At 42.2% G+C, this 17,175-nt stretch overlaps 1 protein-coding gene across 4 annotated transcripts; it reads right to left on the bottom strand.

Moving 5' to 3' along the window:
- Nucleotides 1-23: 23 nt before the first annotated feature.
- On the bottom strand, nt 24-16,471 carry lrsam1 (leucine rich repeat and sterile alpha motif containing 1). 4 transcript variants are annotated; one of them, XM_055875310.1, is made up of 24 exons: nt 16,381-16,471; nt 14,787-15,032; nt 13,988-14,044; nt 13,636-13,680; nt 13,363-13,440; nt 12,756-12,824; nt 12,190-12,274; nt 11,881-12,002; nt 11,682-11,772; nt 11,298-11,407; nt 10,983-11,012; nt 10,750-10,872; nt 8,200-8,339; nt 7,014-7,058; nt 6,666-6,736; nt 6,387-6,486; nt 5,918-6,005; nt 5,414-5,488; nt 4,812-4,892; nt 3,987-4,181; nt 3,550-3,681; nt 2,809-2,884; nt 2,516-2,691; nt 24-2,446 (listed from the first exon to the last, which is right to left on the bottom strand). In XM_055875310.1, exons 2-24 carry the CDS (start codon nt 14,856-14,858, stop codon nt 2,324-2,326), a joined length of 2,184 nt encoding a protein of 727 aa, XP_055731285.1. In that variant the 5' UTR covers nt 14,859-15,032; nt 16,381-16,471; the 3' UTR covers nt 24-2,323. The 4 variants fall into 4 exon arrangements, with proteins under 4 accessions (XP_055731285.1, XP_055731284.1, XP_055731286.1 ...); XM_055875309.1 differs by lacking the exon at nt 16,381-16,471 and adding an exon at nt 15,454-15,751; XM_055875311.1 differs by lacking the exon at nt 16,381-16,471 and adding an exon at nt 15,454-15,751 and having other exon boundaries at nt 8,200-8,333.
- Between the last annotated feature and the right edge of the window lie 704 nt (nt 16,472-17,175).

Genomic DNA, 17,175 nt, shown 5'->3' with positions numbered 1-17,175 from the left:
TTGCGACCAGAGTACTATCAAAATGCAGTTGACATTTTATTCAAATGTCAGTGTAATAAATGACTAAGATAATGCACTGTCAAATCACAAACCAAGAAAAGGGTAGAGCAGATTTGCATAGGCTTTTCCCATCAAACTACTAGTGAAGAGAAGTGACGGTAACCGTTACTCCACGTATCCTGCAATAACATTGTCATAACCTTATCACAAAAGTGACAACATGCATGGCATGAAATAATTCAATATAAGCAAGGCTACATGAACATGCCTTTTTTTTTAAATGCATAAATTCCTATGGTCATATTATAGCAGGATACGGAGTGTTACCTAAGTGATGACAACCCATACTTACCAACGCTGGAATGAAAGAAGTATACATGAAATAGACTGAAGTGATTTAACATCTAGAAAGTTCAGCATTTAATGCATAGAAGACCTAGAGCGATGCAGGCATAAATCTGAGGCTGGAGCCCTGACCATGTGATACTCTTAAATTAGCTATATGGTTTACGTCGAGTCTTGATACTAGGCTAGGTGCCAGGCTATGCCCACTGCATCAAATAACACCCACACATATGGTATTTTATCTGCCCATTTCGTTTGATATAACTGTATTTTAAGGATATACACTATTGGAAGGAAACTGAACAATCTATGCAATAAGTAAATATTAAACAGGTGTGTATAACATGCTATTGTATGCAGTGTAACTATATTTGACACTACCATATACAAAGCTGTTTGCATACAAATGAAAGGATATATTCTATACATTTTTCTGTATATATTTACATTCTAGAGCAGCTTTAAGTGATCATGTACCTGACACATACAATTTTGCCAACCCAAACCAGAGATTTTCTTTTGACATGGTGGACGCCTAACCAGACCAGGCCCCGGGTTTTCCAGATAGCGATGCAATTTAAGCTTACGAATGTTTTAACGATGGATCGTTCCTATAACGACCGAAGAACTCTCATGTTTCCCAAAGCACTACATTGGGAACATTCACTAAGTGCGTCGTTGGAGCATTTTTTTTGATACTGGTGGTGTCGAAACAAAGGCAGTGCTGCCCTTGGATCAGCTTTCTCCATTCAAATTGTTCCACAATACGACGACGGATCAGCTCCGAGATATCACCATATGGCTGCAAATATTGAGACGGCTTATTCCATTGCTGAGGCTACCCTAAAATAATGCACAGTTGTAGCTTTGGAACATCAGTGCGCAAGTTACACATTAAATGGAGGCAAATTAGCTAAATATAATGGATTTATGGAATCAATGGAATTAACATGAAATTGATTTACATATTGGCCTATGTAGCCAACACATCTCGGTTTTCGCTTGTATGTAACAATTGCAAAGACATTGGTAACCTGGTATTTGTAGTTATCGGCGGTCACAGATAAACATCAGTAGATCTTGTGTATAAACTGAAAGGGCAACAACAACAAAAAATGACGCACTTGTAGAACAGCTGAGGCAGCCGTTAAATAACAAGCGTTAAGTGCATCTTTAGTAACGATGGTTTTGGGAAACAACGCTCCTACGAAGGTTCTTGCGATTAATTTAGCCACAAGAGGATTTTGGGAAACCGGGCCCAGCCCAGTTCGGCTCAGTGCGTGAAAAGCCACTGACAGTACATATAGGTGATCTGTGGCAAATGCTAGTTGAGAGTATGATAGCGTCTATTAAGCCAACCAAGAGAACACATTCAGAAGCTGAATACACACAAGTTGAAAGTGATCACATAACCAGCTAAGGAACATTATAACACATCACCACATTACAATTGAATATTATTAAATGTCTTCATATTCAGCATATTTTTAGATGGTATCATTCCGTACAATATAAGTTTCCTATAACCTGTAGCATGCTATGTTTACAAATGACTATAAGAGCACTTGAATGGAGAGAGAGAGAGATCAGAAAAGTGTCATTGGTTACCATTTCATGTATGATATGTATGATGATGCATTTTAAAGGGTGGCCAACCACTATTTAAACTATGAAGAGAAGAGTGAGCAAAGGTACTAGACAGTTATTTCACTAAGGTAAGACATCTCTCCCTCACCACACCTAACAGTCATTGACCTTGTCCCTTTTGGGTCACAAAATGTGATTTAAAAAAGTGACTTGGTTGACAGAGTTAAAGATGAGAAAACAGGCTATTTCCTAGACTTGTATGATAAGAGTTGCAGATATTGCCAGGCATAAGATGAAGTGAGTGCTGGGCTGGAACAAAAGCCTGCAGGTAGAGTGCTTGTGGCTCTCCCAGGCCACATTGAGGCCTCAGAAGGTTGGAAAGAAGGTCCCTTTAGCCGTGGTAGAGGCGTAGGTGCTGGGCGATGTTGCTGCGACACAAGGGGCAGGTCTGGAGGGCATCGCTGCACATCTGGCAACAGCACACGTGGCCACAGGGCAGGAAGATTACCTGAGACTGAGAGAGAGAGACACAATGAGAGGGAGACAGAATGACATTTACTGGAGTGTCTGAATGTCTGCTTACCCCTGTCTCCATGCACACCACACACTCTGAGCTACCCGGGCCGTCTATGAGGCTGGGGGCTGAGGGGTTGACGGGGGTCAGTGGAGGGGTGGAGGTGGGTGTCTCGCCGGGGGCGCTGGGTAGAGAAGATGGTGACGGGACAGCTTCCTCTACCTGAGGATCGGCCTTGCAGGCCCCTGGGGGAGAGAGAAACAGAATTAGGTGACACACTAATGGATAAAAAAATGCATTTGTAGCACATTATCACCCCATAGTGCAGTAGATGACTTGTTTTAAGCAGAGTGTGTGCGTACCTTCAGAAGGCGCGGTGGGCTGCTCCCTGGCCCAGTTGAGAAGAGCCTTCTGGATACCCATCTCATTGATTCCAAGCTGGGAGAAAAGCAGAGGGGGGGACATAATCATTTGAACACACGGATATTAAAAAGGTGCTACACTTTTCTTTTCTTTTTCTCCAGACATTTTTTCAAAATTCTACACTGTTCACTCAACTTTAGTTTGAGAAAATAAGCACTGAAGTGTACGATCTAAAATCGCTGTGTAATATCTTTTAAATAACAAAAAAAATATATATATTTTTTTTTTTACAGCTGTTGCTTTCAGTTTTAGTCCACCAGCTTCAAAAACACATTTTTTGTTATTGAAAATATGTTTCACAGCGATTTAGATGGTACAATGACTCCCTACACTATTCAGTGATCGTTTTCTCACAAACTGAAAGAACAGTGTAGAATTTTAGCAACCAGGAAATTACCAATTTCCACTAGATAACACAGCCAAAGTCAGAACATTTTCCCCAGTTTGACAACAGATGCCGCTCCGGCAGGAGAAATCAATAGGCTAATATCACAGCCAATCACAACACTGGCAGGTAAGTAATACTGTGAAACACTATCATTCCACTATAACTACAGATATATTATGGACATTTTCTGAAATGACAATGCAAAAATATCCTATGTGTATCACCTTTAAAACATGTTATGGAATTGCCATGTCTGTGTTGATTCTATGACACAAACTTCATTTTTACACACCTTGCGGAGGTCTTTGGTGGTCATGTGGCGCAGGGCCTCGGAAGTGACTCTGTGGTGGGCCATGATGGGGAGATAGTGCTGGGCTGACAGCTTACACAGCAGACTGACAAGGTCACTCTCCACACCAACCTCCTGAGACAGACAAGAGAGAAGAGTTTAGGCCAATTCAATATTTTTGGGGAGGGGGACAAAATTCAAAAAATAATCCAGGGACATTATCCTTCATTAAAGAACTCTTAATGCTTTGGAATTTATTCCATGTATACATTTTAGTAATATAAAAATAATAACATACACCATTTAGCAGATGCTATCCGACTTTATTGAATGGGCTGCCCCAGGGGTAATCGAACCCACAATCCTGATGCTGCAAGCGCCATGCTCTACCCACAGCCACACAGGTGGTTAATTATGGTGGTATAAGGTAGTGTAGCTACCTGCATGCGTAGCAATAGAGGCTTGGCGTCCAGCAGCCTCTGGTACTGGATCAGCCAGTAGTTCTGCTGGTTGGAGTCACTCTTCAGCTCCATCTCCTGGAGGACCTGTCTCAGCTCCACCTCTCTCTGGTCCTTCTCCTTCAGCAGCTGCTGCAGCAGGTCACTGAGAGCCGCTCGCTGCTCCCACAGCACCTCCTGCACGCACGCACACACACGTCAGAGGAGAGCACTGGCAGTTCATCATGCACAAATGCTCACTAACCTGCCTAAAAGAGCTCACCAGAGAAACTAAGAGAATATTTGGATAATAATCCCAATCTATATGAATAATTAGTCACATACCGTCATGCATAATGCTGTGTGATATCTTATCCAAGCTCAATGCCCACACCCTGTCCTCTTCAAATAAGAGGCATGAAATGTACTCATGGCAGAATGACATGGAGGGGCTAAACCAAGGTAGAATATTCAAGAAAAGAAGCCGGGGTAGGGACAGGATAGAAGCCGGGGTAGGGACAGGATAGAAGCCGGGGTAGGGACAGGATAGAAGCCGGGGTAGGGACAGGATAGAAGCCGGGGTAGGGACAGGATAGAAGCGAGGGGGATCTAGTTTTGTAGTGTACGTCAAATAGTCATGACATTCTCGTAATTTAGCAGACACTCTTAATCTAGAGCGATTTACAGAAGCAATTTGGATTAAGGGCTTTGCTTAAGGGCATAGACAGATTTTTACGTAGTCGGCTCAAGGATTCGAACCAGCAACGCTCTTAACCGCGAAGCTACATGTCAGTGATGTCAAACTATTTGCTTATATCTATGACGTACCTGCAGGTTCTCAGCGTCCAGATTGTGTCTCTTAACCTCCAGTTTAGTCAGCTGCATTAACTCTCCTTCTATTAGCCTGATCTAGAAACATATGAACATAACAGGGAGGTGAGCTGGAGGCTCCGGTAGCAAACTCGGTAGGGGGATGATGGCATGTAATGCAAAAAGCACTGGGATTAATGGAAACCGCATGATTCTACCTTCAGACAAGGGGTCTTCCCCAAACATAAAAACAACAGAAAAGGCTGTGTGGGATCAGCTGTTATTTAGTGATGGGCTGGAACAAAAGCCTGCACTCCCAGTTGGTTTCCACAGCCTAAAGTTTGTCTAAACCTTGATATTCAACGTGTGTGATTGAATGATAAAAATTATTACAAATAAATAATGTCGTCCAGGGTCTATAGATCTAACACAGGACTAATACACCTCAGTATTGCCAGAGTTGTTGAATAGTGTGTAGTATTCCTGTTAATGATATAAACATTGAATGTGTGTAATATTGAAAGATACTGATTGTTATATAAAATGACACTGAATGTGTGTATATCAAATGATACTGAATTCATACTGAATGCATGTTGAAGGTGTGTTACCACAGGTACCTGTTGTTGGATGTAGCCATGCACACTGTCCTTCTGCAGCTGCAGTGCCTGGAAGGCTGCCTTCTGCATCTCCTCCTGTAGAGGGCCACAGAGAGTAACTAATGTCAGCTCATTCAACTGGGCTGGGTTTCCCTGTTTTCCACGTTTTACAATGGAGTTGAGCGGCGACTTGTGTGGGCAAACTAGAGATCAAACATCACATAGAATGACGTTTTTTTTAATCAAAAACTTTCAGCACCCAAAGAATAGCCTGCATTTACACAGGACAATGTCCAGTCTGACCACCACAAGTCACCGCTCAACTCCACCGTAAATCGTGGAGTTGAGTTTAGTCGGCTACCTGTTTCTATACTCTTTCCAACGTATGATCCAACCTTACCAAAGTGCAATGTCAGTACCTAGTGTTTCATGTAACACTATTCTCACTACCTTGTGAAAATATTGTAAATCTTTGTTTACTATCTATCTGTTTGTGACGCACATAGCAGTAAATATATATTTTACCTCCTGTAGGATACAAGCGATGGCTTTGGATTTGTCTAGCTGCTGGAGCGAAAGCACCTGATCGAACTTCCTGTCCTGACTCTCCAGACTACAATGAGAGGAGAGAGGTAAGACATGCGTTTCTAAACAGGAACCTCCTACAAAAATAAAGTGCTCACAGAAAACTAGACCAAACAATATCTCATTGATAAAGCGTGTGGTGTGTGTGTGCGTGCTTTGGTTTTACTATCCTTATGGGAACCAGAAGTCCTCAAGAACAGTGAAACAAGAAAAATTCTGACAAGAATTTTGCTGGTCCCCACAAGGAAAAAAAGCTATTTTAGACTGGGGTTATGTTTAGGGTTAGGATTAGAATTAAGAGTTAGGGTTAAAATGAGGGTTAGGAAAATAGATTTTTGAAAGGGAATCAATTGTTTGGTCCCCACAAGGATAGTAAAACAAATGTGTGTGTCTGTCTGTGTGTACTGACCTCCTGCAGGCCTCAGTGACCAGACTCTTTCTGCGTGAGTCACTGGCTTCCTGCATCAGACGCATAGAGCAGCTCTCTGACAACATCTTCTGCATGGCCACTGGAGAGAGAAAGAGAGACAAGAGAGAGGAGACAAAGGAAATACAAAGATAAGACATTGAGAGACCCCATTCCTTATGCTAATTGCAATCCGTTCAGAGGTTATAGCTTCAATCCACATTGCCCTCCTTCCAAACTTGCGCTTGACTTTTTCTTGAGGACTACATTTCCCATGCTCACCTGCTACCTCTCTCTTCCTGAGTGAGTTGGTCTCTTCTTGTGTGATGGCCGTCAGATGCTCCATCCGTATCCTGCACAGAATAAGGGAAAGACATCTCACACTGCAACAATTCTTTTTCAGCAGTATTCCGTTTTAATATTTTTTTATTTTAATACGTATTCTAGAAGGAAATTCTGGCCTGCAGTTTCCATTTGGCATTGTTCGTAAACAGTCAGTCTATTTGGAATATGAGTCAGATCGTTGAGTACCTCAGTCAGCGTAAGAGCTGTAATCTTTTTAGCTTCTAGGATCATAGATGGATCGCTCCAGTAAGGGTGGATCGATAAGAAAGGCTCTCTCCCACTTACCGTTCCTGCTCCAACTGTTGGAGAAACTCTGCACTTTTTCTTTGTCTGAAAAAGACACACACAAACACACAGTCAATCAGAGATGGAGTTAAGCCCAGAGCGCTCGAGACCCATGCCCAGCCTCAAGACCCATGTTGCAGTCCAAATGGCACCCTATATAGTGCACTTCTCTTGGTCAAAAGTAGTACACTACATAGGGAATAGGGTGCCCAGCTGCCACATTAGTGAACCAAGGTACCCTGGCAATTGTTTGCTATGTCACCCCTATTTAGCCACAGAACACTGACAAAAATATGTATTGGGTAAAGTTTAGTACCAACAACATGGTCTTGTTTGAGACTATTAGCTGAGACGGAGACCCAGACTGCATTTATGTGGTCTCAAGACCAAGACCACAAGATCAAGATTAATGATACATGTCAACAAATGTCATCAAATGTCATCATCCATTATTTTTAGAATCTTAAACATGTCTCCTTTTTTCTGCATCTCATTGTCCACTTTTATTACGAGTAAACCTGGCAAACGTGCGCACCCCTCTCGCTAATCCTGATAAAAGAGTTTATTAGGTTTAAATATAAATGATTAAATAATTATACCCAGAAACTTAACCATTAGGGATTAGAGGTTATGTAGCATGGATAAGGAGTAATTAAAATTATCAAACATAAGTCCAACTAGGTTAGACTGGGAGAGAGAGAAATGTGTGCATGCTTAAGAAAACACCTAGAAACAATTAAACTATGGTTGAACCAACCCGGCTATAACTCTGGGAAGATAAGATAGGACAGGGAGCACCCCTCCAGGTTTCCTTAATCTGGGGGGGACTGGAACTGTCAGCTGGGTAGTGAGAAACTGTGGTGAGAATTGTAGAGAAGAAGATAGCGCTCCTAATGTTAGTGTGTATGCATGTGTGTAGGATATCTACTGTTAGTGTGGAAGTATGTGCGCAGCTATAAAATGGATGTCTTTGTATTCTTGACTTTAGAGCGCTCTCGTGAATAAACATTTGACTATTGTAGGCTGGGCCTCTTTCTGTTTTCATTTCAACCTGTATCTTGTAAATTCTGGGTTGCAGACTGAATAGTTTTTTTTTTTTTCTTCTTTCTTTAGGGGTGAGACTGAGTAGTTAATTGAAGTTCAGTTTATGAACATTGAGAACATAATTCTCTTAACAAGTCCTCACCGTTTGTTGTCCAGTAGCAGGTTGCTGATGCGGTTAGCGATGCCCGTCTCGGCCTGGCGGACCTTACCCAGAATCCTCTGCCTCTCAACCTCCTGGAACCTCTGCTGCACTGACACGCCTAGCTCCAGACGCTCCTGCTCCTGGAGAGGGGGAGAAGACATGACTACCTACCGCCGTTGTGCCCTTGAGCAAGGCACTTTACCTCGAAGTGCTACAGAGGCGCTACTGTGTACTGTGACAGCAAAAATAAATAATATCTGTGCAAATGCACTAATAAAGCAATTATTGTATGTCAACTTTTAATAGGACAATGAAAGTCTGCTTTGAAAATAAATATTTAATTATTAAACCCAACACGTTTCAGCAAATGCCTTCATCAAGGTAGAGAAGTGCCGAGGCAGGGAGTAAAGGACTGGCCAGCTCAACTCTACATTCTCTGACATATAGTAATAGGGCAGTGGTATTGAAACTTTTTCAGCAGGGAACCTATTTCTTCTACTAGTTCTGGGGACCCCATTTTTTCCCCCAAGATTTTTTTGCGACTTCACCCCAAATCTAATGACACAATCTTAAAAATCGGTACAATTAGATTTTACGTCAACAGATAACATCTCTTATCAAAATGTAAAGAAACCAATAAATACATTTACTCAATAAACAGTGCCTTCGGAAAGTATTCAGACCACTTAACTTTTTCCACATTGTCGGGTTACAGCCTTATTATAAAATGTATTCGTTTTTCCCCCCTCATCAATCTACACACAATACCCTATAATGACAAAGCAAAAACTGTTTTATAGACATTTTGGTTAATTTATTAAAAATAAACTGAAATATCAAACTTCCATAAGTATTCAGACACAACAGTACTTTGTTGAAGCACCTTTGGCAGCGATTACAGCCTTGAGTCGCCTTGGGTATGACGCTACAAGCTTGGCACACCTGTATTTGGGGAGTTTCTCCCATTCTTCTCTGCCGATCCTCTCAAGCTCTGTCAGGTTGGATGGGGAGCATTGCTGCACAGCTATTTTCAGGTCTCTCCAGAGATGTTTGATCGTGTTCAAGTCCGGGCTCTGGCTGGGCCACTCAAGGACATTGAGTCTTGTCCTGAAGACACTCCTGCATTGTCTTGGTTGCGTGCTTAAGGTCATTGTCCTGTTGGAAGTTCAACCTTCGCCCCAGTCCGAGGTCCTGAGCGCTCTGGAGCAGGTTTTCATCAAGGATCTCCCTGTAATTTTCTCCGTTCATCTTTGCCTCGATCCTGACTAGTCTCCAGTCCTTGCCGCTGAAAAACATCCCCACAACATGATGCTGCCACCACCATGCTTCATCATAGGGATGGTACAAGGTTTCCTCCAGACGTGATGCTTGGCATTCAGGCCAAAGAGTTCATTCTTGGTTTCATCAGACCAGAGAATCTTGTTTCTCATGGTCAGAGTCTTTAGGTTCCTTTTGGCAAACTCCAAACGGGCTGTCATGTGCCTTTTACTGAGGAGTGGCTTCTGTCTGGCCACTCTACCAGAAAGTCCTGATTGGTGGAGTGCTGCAGAGATGGGTGTTCTTCTGGAGGGTTCTCTCACCTACACAGATGAACTCTGGAGCTCTGTCAGTGACCATCGGGTTCTTGGTCACCTCCCTGACCAAGACCCTTCTAACCCGATTGCTCAGTTTGGCCGGGCGGCCAGCTCTAGGAAGAGTCTTGGTGGTTCCAAAATGTTCCATTTAAGAATGATGGAGTCCAATGTGCTCTTGGGGACCTTCAATGCTGCAGAATTTATTTTGCTACCCTTCCCCAGATCTGTGCCTGGACACAATCATGTCTCGAAGCTCTACGGACAATTCCTTTGACCTCATGGCTTGGTTTTTGCTCTGACATCCACTGTCAACTGTGGGACCTTATATAGACAGGTGTGTGCCTTTCCAAATCATGTCCAATCAACTGAATTTACCACGGTGGATTCCAATCAAGTCGTAGAAACATCTCAAGGATGATCAATGGAAACAGGATGCACCTGAGCTCAATTTTGAGTCTCATAACAACGGTCTGAATAGTTATTAAAAATAAATAAATTTGCAAACCCTTCTAAAAACCTGTTTACGCTTTGTCTTAATGGGGTATTGTGTGTAGATTGATGAGGAAATTGTCTTAATTAACCCATTATAGAATAAGGTTATAACGTAACAAAATGTGGGAAAAGTCATGGGGTACGAATACTTTCCGAAGGCACTGTATATCTATATATTTTTGTGCGACACCATTAGGGGTCAAGACCCCGACTCTGAATACCACTTTAGTAAGGCATATGTAGTCTTATACTAAATGAAGTTCTAATGAAGGTTGCCACTGAACGCTAAAGACTATTATGGGCTTTCCAATGACTGTGATGGTTGCTATATTAGAGATTGTCTGTCTGTCTGTCTGTCTGTCTGTCTGTGTCTGTGTGTGTGTGTGTGTGTGTGTGTGTGTGTGTGTGTGTGTGTGTGTGTGTGTGTGTGTGTGTGTGTGTGTGTGTGTGTGTGTGTGTGTGTGTGTGTGAGCCCAGCAGTCACCTGTCTGACAGACAGCAGGATGTTCTCCTTGTGGGAGTTGTTCATGAGGAGGAGCTGGTGGTGCTCCTTCTGCTTCTCTTCCAGCTGACGCTCAAATGCCAGTTTCTCCTGGTGCTTCTGCTCCTGTGTGTGTGTGTGGAGACAAAGAAAGAAAGTGATAGAGACTGTCATTAACTCTGAGTCATCAACCATTGAGTGACGATAAAAAGTGATTAAAAAGTCTCCTACAGTACCTTTCTCTTCTCAAAGTCATTGAACTTACTCTGCAAATGGAGAGACGGGGAAACAAGCGGTGTAATCAGTCAGACAGTTATGACAATAATGAAAATAAATCATTACTAATGAGATTGTCATGGTGTGTGTGTCCGTCTCATGGTGTGTGTGTGTGTGTGTGTGTGTGCTTTCATGTGTGCGTGTTTGTAAAAGAATGAGACAGAGAGCTCCTTCATGGCTCTGTGAAAGGTTGGTGTATGTTCCTCTCTAAAATGTCCCTTGCTACTCCACAGAACTAAGATGGCTGCAAGGTGACAGCCCAGGCCAGCACTCACCTGCCAGGCCACCTCCAGGCTGTCCACATTGTCCGGGCTCTGCTTCCCTGAGTCACTCTCCAGCACGGGCAGCAGGAACTGAGACGAGGGGCAGTACTCCTCCCCCAGCTCTGTCAAAAAATGTGTAAATGAGTGGGTAGAAGTGAGAGTATTGACTGAATTTCCTCTGGCTTGACTAGGGACTTCCTTATACTTATGTCATGTTCTGTTGACATTTTCTTGGAAACTGAGCAAGTTTGTTTGGGGTGTCTGAATCAGTAGTCCTGAAGTTATGGAATAACTGCACTGTTTTATAGTACAGTAGGGACCACATGTCTACATTGCAATTCCACCAAAATTGTCTGAGTAACCTAACACTATACTAATAATACTTTTCTAACTCACCAGTGCAGAGGAACCGTTGGATGTCCTCAGTCCCCGTGGTGCACACCGAGGCAGGGGGGTAGGACATCAGAGCAGCGTCCAGGGTCAGGCTCTGGTGTGAGAACACACAGACCGGTTGTTAACAGCATACAGAATGTATATGAGTGTTATTACAATAAAGCAACATTCCTTCTGGCAATGTACGAGTACACACACACACCTCTAGAGTGCGTGCCAGAGCCAGGTCCCGGGGTAACTCCCTCACACTGTTCTCACTCAGGTCAAGTGTGCGCAGGCTGCTCATACGGCCCACAGAAGTAGGCAACTGACTTAGACAATTACCTATGGAGGAATATAAAGTACTTTACAAACACACACACACACGCAATACCGACAGACACATACCCCAACAAATCCATATCCTATTCAAACTAAGTCAAAATCCATGCATCCTTTTCCTGAATAAAATATACTTCCTAAGTTGGCTTCCCCTGGAAGGCTACCCCATTCAGACCAAAGGTAAACAAACCTTTCACATTGAGGGTCTGCAGAAGTCTGAGATCCCCAATGGAGTCCGGCAGGGCCTTGATCTGGTTATTTTCTATATTCAGCACCTAAGTGGAGGATTCAAAATGGCAGCGGGTGAGCATCCATTTAGGTACAGTATGTTTCCATTGATATCCTTCTGTTATTAAAGCTAGAATCCTTATTTGCAACATCCATTTTTGGACTTAAATATTAATGATGTATACTCATTGATTCTTAAAGAACAACTTCTAAATGCCTCATTAGTTTAGTTCAACTGTTGTACCCCACCGGAACACAAAATATAAGCTTGTTTAACTCCAATGTTTGTAAGCAACGTAAATGTAAACAAACACTGAATAGCCTCAAAATATAGTTAAAACTATACATTTGATAGTCATGGATGGTCATTCCTTGCATCCATAGCTCTGTCTATGACTGTGAGAGTGGTTACATTTCTCCAGCACCATCACTCAGCTTTTTAGCGAAACAGGGGATGGGAGCACAATTTCTTAATGTTTAATTTAAGGATTCTAGCTTGAAAGGCTATTATATGTATAATGATCTGACCTGCAGGGATGCTAGTTGCCCTATATCGTCAGGGAGGGCGGTCAGCATGTTCTCGTGCAAATCCAACACCTATGAGAAATGGACAGGGAGAGTGGGAAGGGTAAGGATGTACCTCGTTGGAAGGAGTCATCCGATTGAATGTTTGCTGAATCATGCAGGTAGTTACGGGTAAGTCATTGACTAACTAACCCCTTATGCTTATTAGGTCAAACACAACTCATCAAATGTAAATCTAGTCAACAAAAAAATACTAGTGCCTTCAACTCGTAATATCACTAAATTAACATAGTGATCAACTAATAACAGGTATTCATTTTGAAAAAGACAGTATACTGAATGTAATTTCTAATGTTTGTTTTTTTCCAACTTAATGACTGTATTGTCATGTGTTTGATTTGTCCTTTGTGCTCATCCAGTACAGTACAGTACATGTCTTGCCCTATCTAATACTACCAGTGTCTAATGTAATGCTCCCTTTGTCCATACCTCGCTTCTGATGTTTTTGTCCTGTGCAATGTGCAGTGTCCTATGCAATGCTTAGGCCTACTGTGTCCTATACAGGCTAGGTAATGCCTACTTTGTCCAATGCAATGTTTTGTCTTCAAACCTTTAGTGTGACCAGAAAGTTGATGCAACAGCCTTTGGGCACCATGGACTTCAGCTGGTTTCCATGGAGAATGAAGACCTTGGTAGAGCAAAGAGAGGGATGTTATTGGCCAGTGTTCTAAAGAGTGTTCTAAAGAGCAACACTTCTGCACTTTGTAACCTATAAACCTGAGATTAGGTCAATTCCATTCAGTAAATTCAGAAAGTGATATTAAATTAAATTCATCAAGTTCCTTTATCGACCCAGACTTCCACATATAATTGGTAGTCTTACCTTCTTCTGTAGCACCTTGCATATGGAAAACGCACTGGTTGGAACCTGGGCAGAGCGGACACCAGACAGATGTTTTACTCTTCATGTTAACAAGACGATCGATGTTATCTAATAGCTACATGATGCTGATAGTACTGCTGTCATTTCAGAGATTATTTTATACTTTGAAGAACTTGGTATACTTAAAAGGCACACATGGAACTTTTAGTGTTGACTAGACTACAAGACAGCCCACAAAAAGATTCTTACATTCTCCTGTCCTCCATTTTCAACATGACTTGAGCGTTAATTTATCATTAATACCTGCTATACTACACATCTATGCAAATTTGTAGACCTACATCACACTTACCTCTGTGAGCTCACAAGCGGAGATGTCCAGAATGTCACCAGCCCCTACTTCTTTAGACTGCCAAAACAAAGAAAATGGCAATGCATGATGTCAGTATGGATCAAGGAGGTTATTCTGATCTGGTGCATAGAAGAGGGCATGTCCACTCATTGTTTTGCTTTCCCAAAGGGGATTGTTTAATCAATTTTAAGGTCATAAAAATAAAAAAAATTGACCCACATTGTCTTCGGCAGTTTGGACATTCCCTTTTTTGTATGCATTCCTTTTGTCCAGCTACTGTTATTATGTTTGATGTGCATTCAAAACCCTAATTTTGTGATATTTGGATCTAGGCCTCAAGGAATGCAGTACTGCTAGTTCTTTTCTCCCTCCAAAGTTAATTGTGTCTAGAGAGTCCACTTACCAGGGCCTATATTCACAATGTATGAGTACTGACCTAGGAACAGTTTTATTTATTTGCACACAAGAGAAAACATAACAATATGATGAGAGTTTTAAAGGCAAATGAAAAGAGCATGTGCAGGAGAGGTAGAAAACCCAGAGAGGCTTGTATCCCCCCCCCTCCCTTTCAAGTTGTTATAAAACAACTTGAAACAGTTCAGCTTTTTAGATCATAATGAACAAGACATGGGGGCCCTGATCATAGATCAGCACTCCTACTGTGAGACACTTTGTAAATTCAGGCCCTGGTGACCCAGGTCAGAATCAGTCCCTGTCAAGGGGGGGAGCATGAAAACCAAAAGTGCTGCTGACTTCAATACCCTGATTACTCACATACACAGAGAGATAAAGCTCCTACCAGGCACAGTTGATACTCCAGACGCTTCTTGGAGTCCTCACTGGGCTTCCTCTTTCTGAAGAACAGAGGCATCCTGATGCCTGTCTATCCTTCTGCCAGTCTGTCTGTCTATATATCTGTCTGTCCGTCCCTCTGTCTGTATGAAGCTGAATTTGTGCGCCCTCCTCTCGGGTATTGAACTCCGAGCAGAGGGCAGGTGGCTTGAGGTTTGAAATTACCAGTGTGTTGAAATCAGTCTCACCAATACTGTAGAATAGAAAAATACATTGTTATGGTTCACATAACCAGTTGTTTTCAGCTTACTATCGTTTAGGAGTCATTGTCAATACATAAGTTAGGCCTAAGAACAATATAAAGACACAGAAACACACAAACCAACAAAATCACAACACGTGATGTTGCCAAAATACGCTACTGTATCAACAAAACATTACAGTTGTCGTATCTAAAGGTTAGAAGGACTTCTAGCTAGCTAGTTTAGCCAGCTGAATGCCTATATATAGTATAGCTAGCTAATTTAGCTAGCAACAATCCTGTTGACAGAGCAAATTCTTCCAATGATGTATGCTAGCTACTTAAAGTAAGCTAACAAGTTACCACAGTTTTCTAATGTATAATTTAACTGGCTAACTAACGTTAGCTTTCGGTTTAGTAATTTTGGACAAACCTTTAACTAGAAACGACTAGTTTTGAGATAAATCCGAGTTCTAGTCTGAATATAACGTTGAGTACGCAGGTCAATATTTGGATAGAGACATAGTTTGCTGTTTTTATTTGATGGTTCTTCTGTTTGTCTATTTTTGTTTCTTGTTCCCGTTGTCAAAATGAGTCCTGCCCAATGGGCGGATTCGATTATGCTGAACCGCTGGGCACCGGGCATAGGCTGGTCACGTTACCGGGCCAAAACGGGGAGAGGCGCGTCCTTCTCAAATCGAACAGTAATCTGCATCGCTCCGTCATTTTGGCAACATGGCGCATCGTCCAGAAACATACATCTATTTTACATTAAATACATGTTTGAATTGTCTAACTATTTTTAATTTGGAAGGCATATAAGCGTTAAAGGAAAACACAGAATCCTAGTAATTAAGTCATTTTTGTTTTGAGCCGACTTCGCAGTGGCTTTGAACGGGGATTTAGAAACCCCGACGAGCGCCACCCTATGACTACAAAGGAAGCCTAGTGGTCGGCAGTGTGAGAAGATGGAACGAGATGGATTTTGGACGACATTATGCACATTTTCTCATCGACGAAACATTTGATCTCAATACAATTTTCTGTTCCCAAAACTAAAATATGCTATGCACAGAGTGGACTATGTTTTGTAGAATTTACCCTTTGCCAAAGTTTTACAAAATGGCGTTATTTAGAAGGAGTGAATAGGCGAATTGTGTTATTGCACACGCGCACTTCACAGAGTATGCGTTCCCTAACGGAAATATGCAGATGTGTACTAGAACATGCCAATAGGATGTCGCTAGGCTCTGCCCACCTCCTTGCTTGTTCTGCCCACTATTTGTTCCTATTTGAAACGACGGGCTGTGGTCTATCTTGGTTTAGTTATACAAATATTTGCCCTTATCATAACCCTTACCATTTAAAATGTAAACTTCAATGGCATAGGGACGTCTGAAGGATTCCGGATAGCACGGACCCTGGACCAATGACGCATTGGTCTGGCTTCTGTGTGGGCTCTTAAACCGGCACTGCGTCTCAGTGCTAGAGGCGTCACTACAGACACCCTGGTTCGAATCCAGGCTGTATCACAACCGGCCGTGATTGGGAAGTAGAGGCAGGTTGATTTGTTGCTAAAAGTTGCTAAATGACGTTATGATGTCATTGCGTGATAACGTAAAACTGCGTCATTGCGTAGAATACACAACAACGTTACTCAAATTGACTGGCCAATACAGCGAAAAATATGATTTGACATTTGTTCAGGTACAGACTCCCACTCTTCTGTTCTTCTGGCTGTATAATTTTGATTGAGACATGTTGATTGATGTTGTAAGTTCTGTTCAAGATCAAACATTCGTGACCAACTATATTCGTTGGGTTTGGATCGTCGAACCCGTTCTACTGTTGCTGCAGTCAGCCAACAATGATTTGCAATTTGCTGAAATTGCTGCTGCCTGCAGCTGACGTCACTAACACTGCACTTTTGCAGCCAGGCACGTGTGTCGTGACTGAGTGTGTGACAGAGAAAATCGTTTTTGTGTCATTAAGAGGGGAAATGCGTGCATTTTAACATTTGAATCACTTTTCAAACATTCAGCAGGCAACATCCTGCTGAATACAACATCCTGCTGAAACAAGGTTCGTATTGCTCTGTTGTTGAATGGACCAAAAGAGAAACAAATCCTTCCTACTGATGAGTCAACAGGGTCAA

The sequence above is a fragment of the Salvelinus fontinalis genome, chromosome 21 (genome assembly GCF_029448725.1).
Source record: "Salvelinus fontinalis isolate EN_2023a chromosome 21, ASM2944872v1, whole genome shotgun sequence".
In the NCBI taxonomy this organism is placed as follows: domain Eukaryota; kingdom Metazoa; phylum Chordata; class Actinopteri; order Salmoniformes; family Salmonidae; genus Salvelinus; species Salvelinus fontinalis.
Note: the sequence above shows the minus strand (reverse complement) of the source record. Positions and strands in the feature narration are given on the sequence as shown.

What these genes read in the sequence shown, in the direction of transcription:
- lrsam1 (XM_055875310.1), bottom strand. Translation starts at nt 14,858, where the DNA reads ATGCCTCTGTTCTTCAGAAAGAGGAAGCCCAGTGAGGACTCCAAGAAG. An exon ending in GCAAGGTGCTACAGAAGAAG is followed by an intron (nt 13,441 to 13,635) that starts GTAAGACTACCA and finishes TGCTCTACCAAG; the next exon opens with GTCTTCATTCTCCATGGAAA. An exon ending in TGGACGCTGAGAACCTGCAG is followed by an intron (nt 4,182 to 4,811) that starts GTACGTCATAGA and finishes GCGTGCGTGCAG; the next exon opens with GAGGTGCTGTGGGAGCAGCG.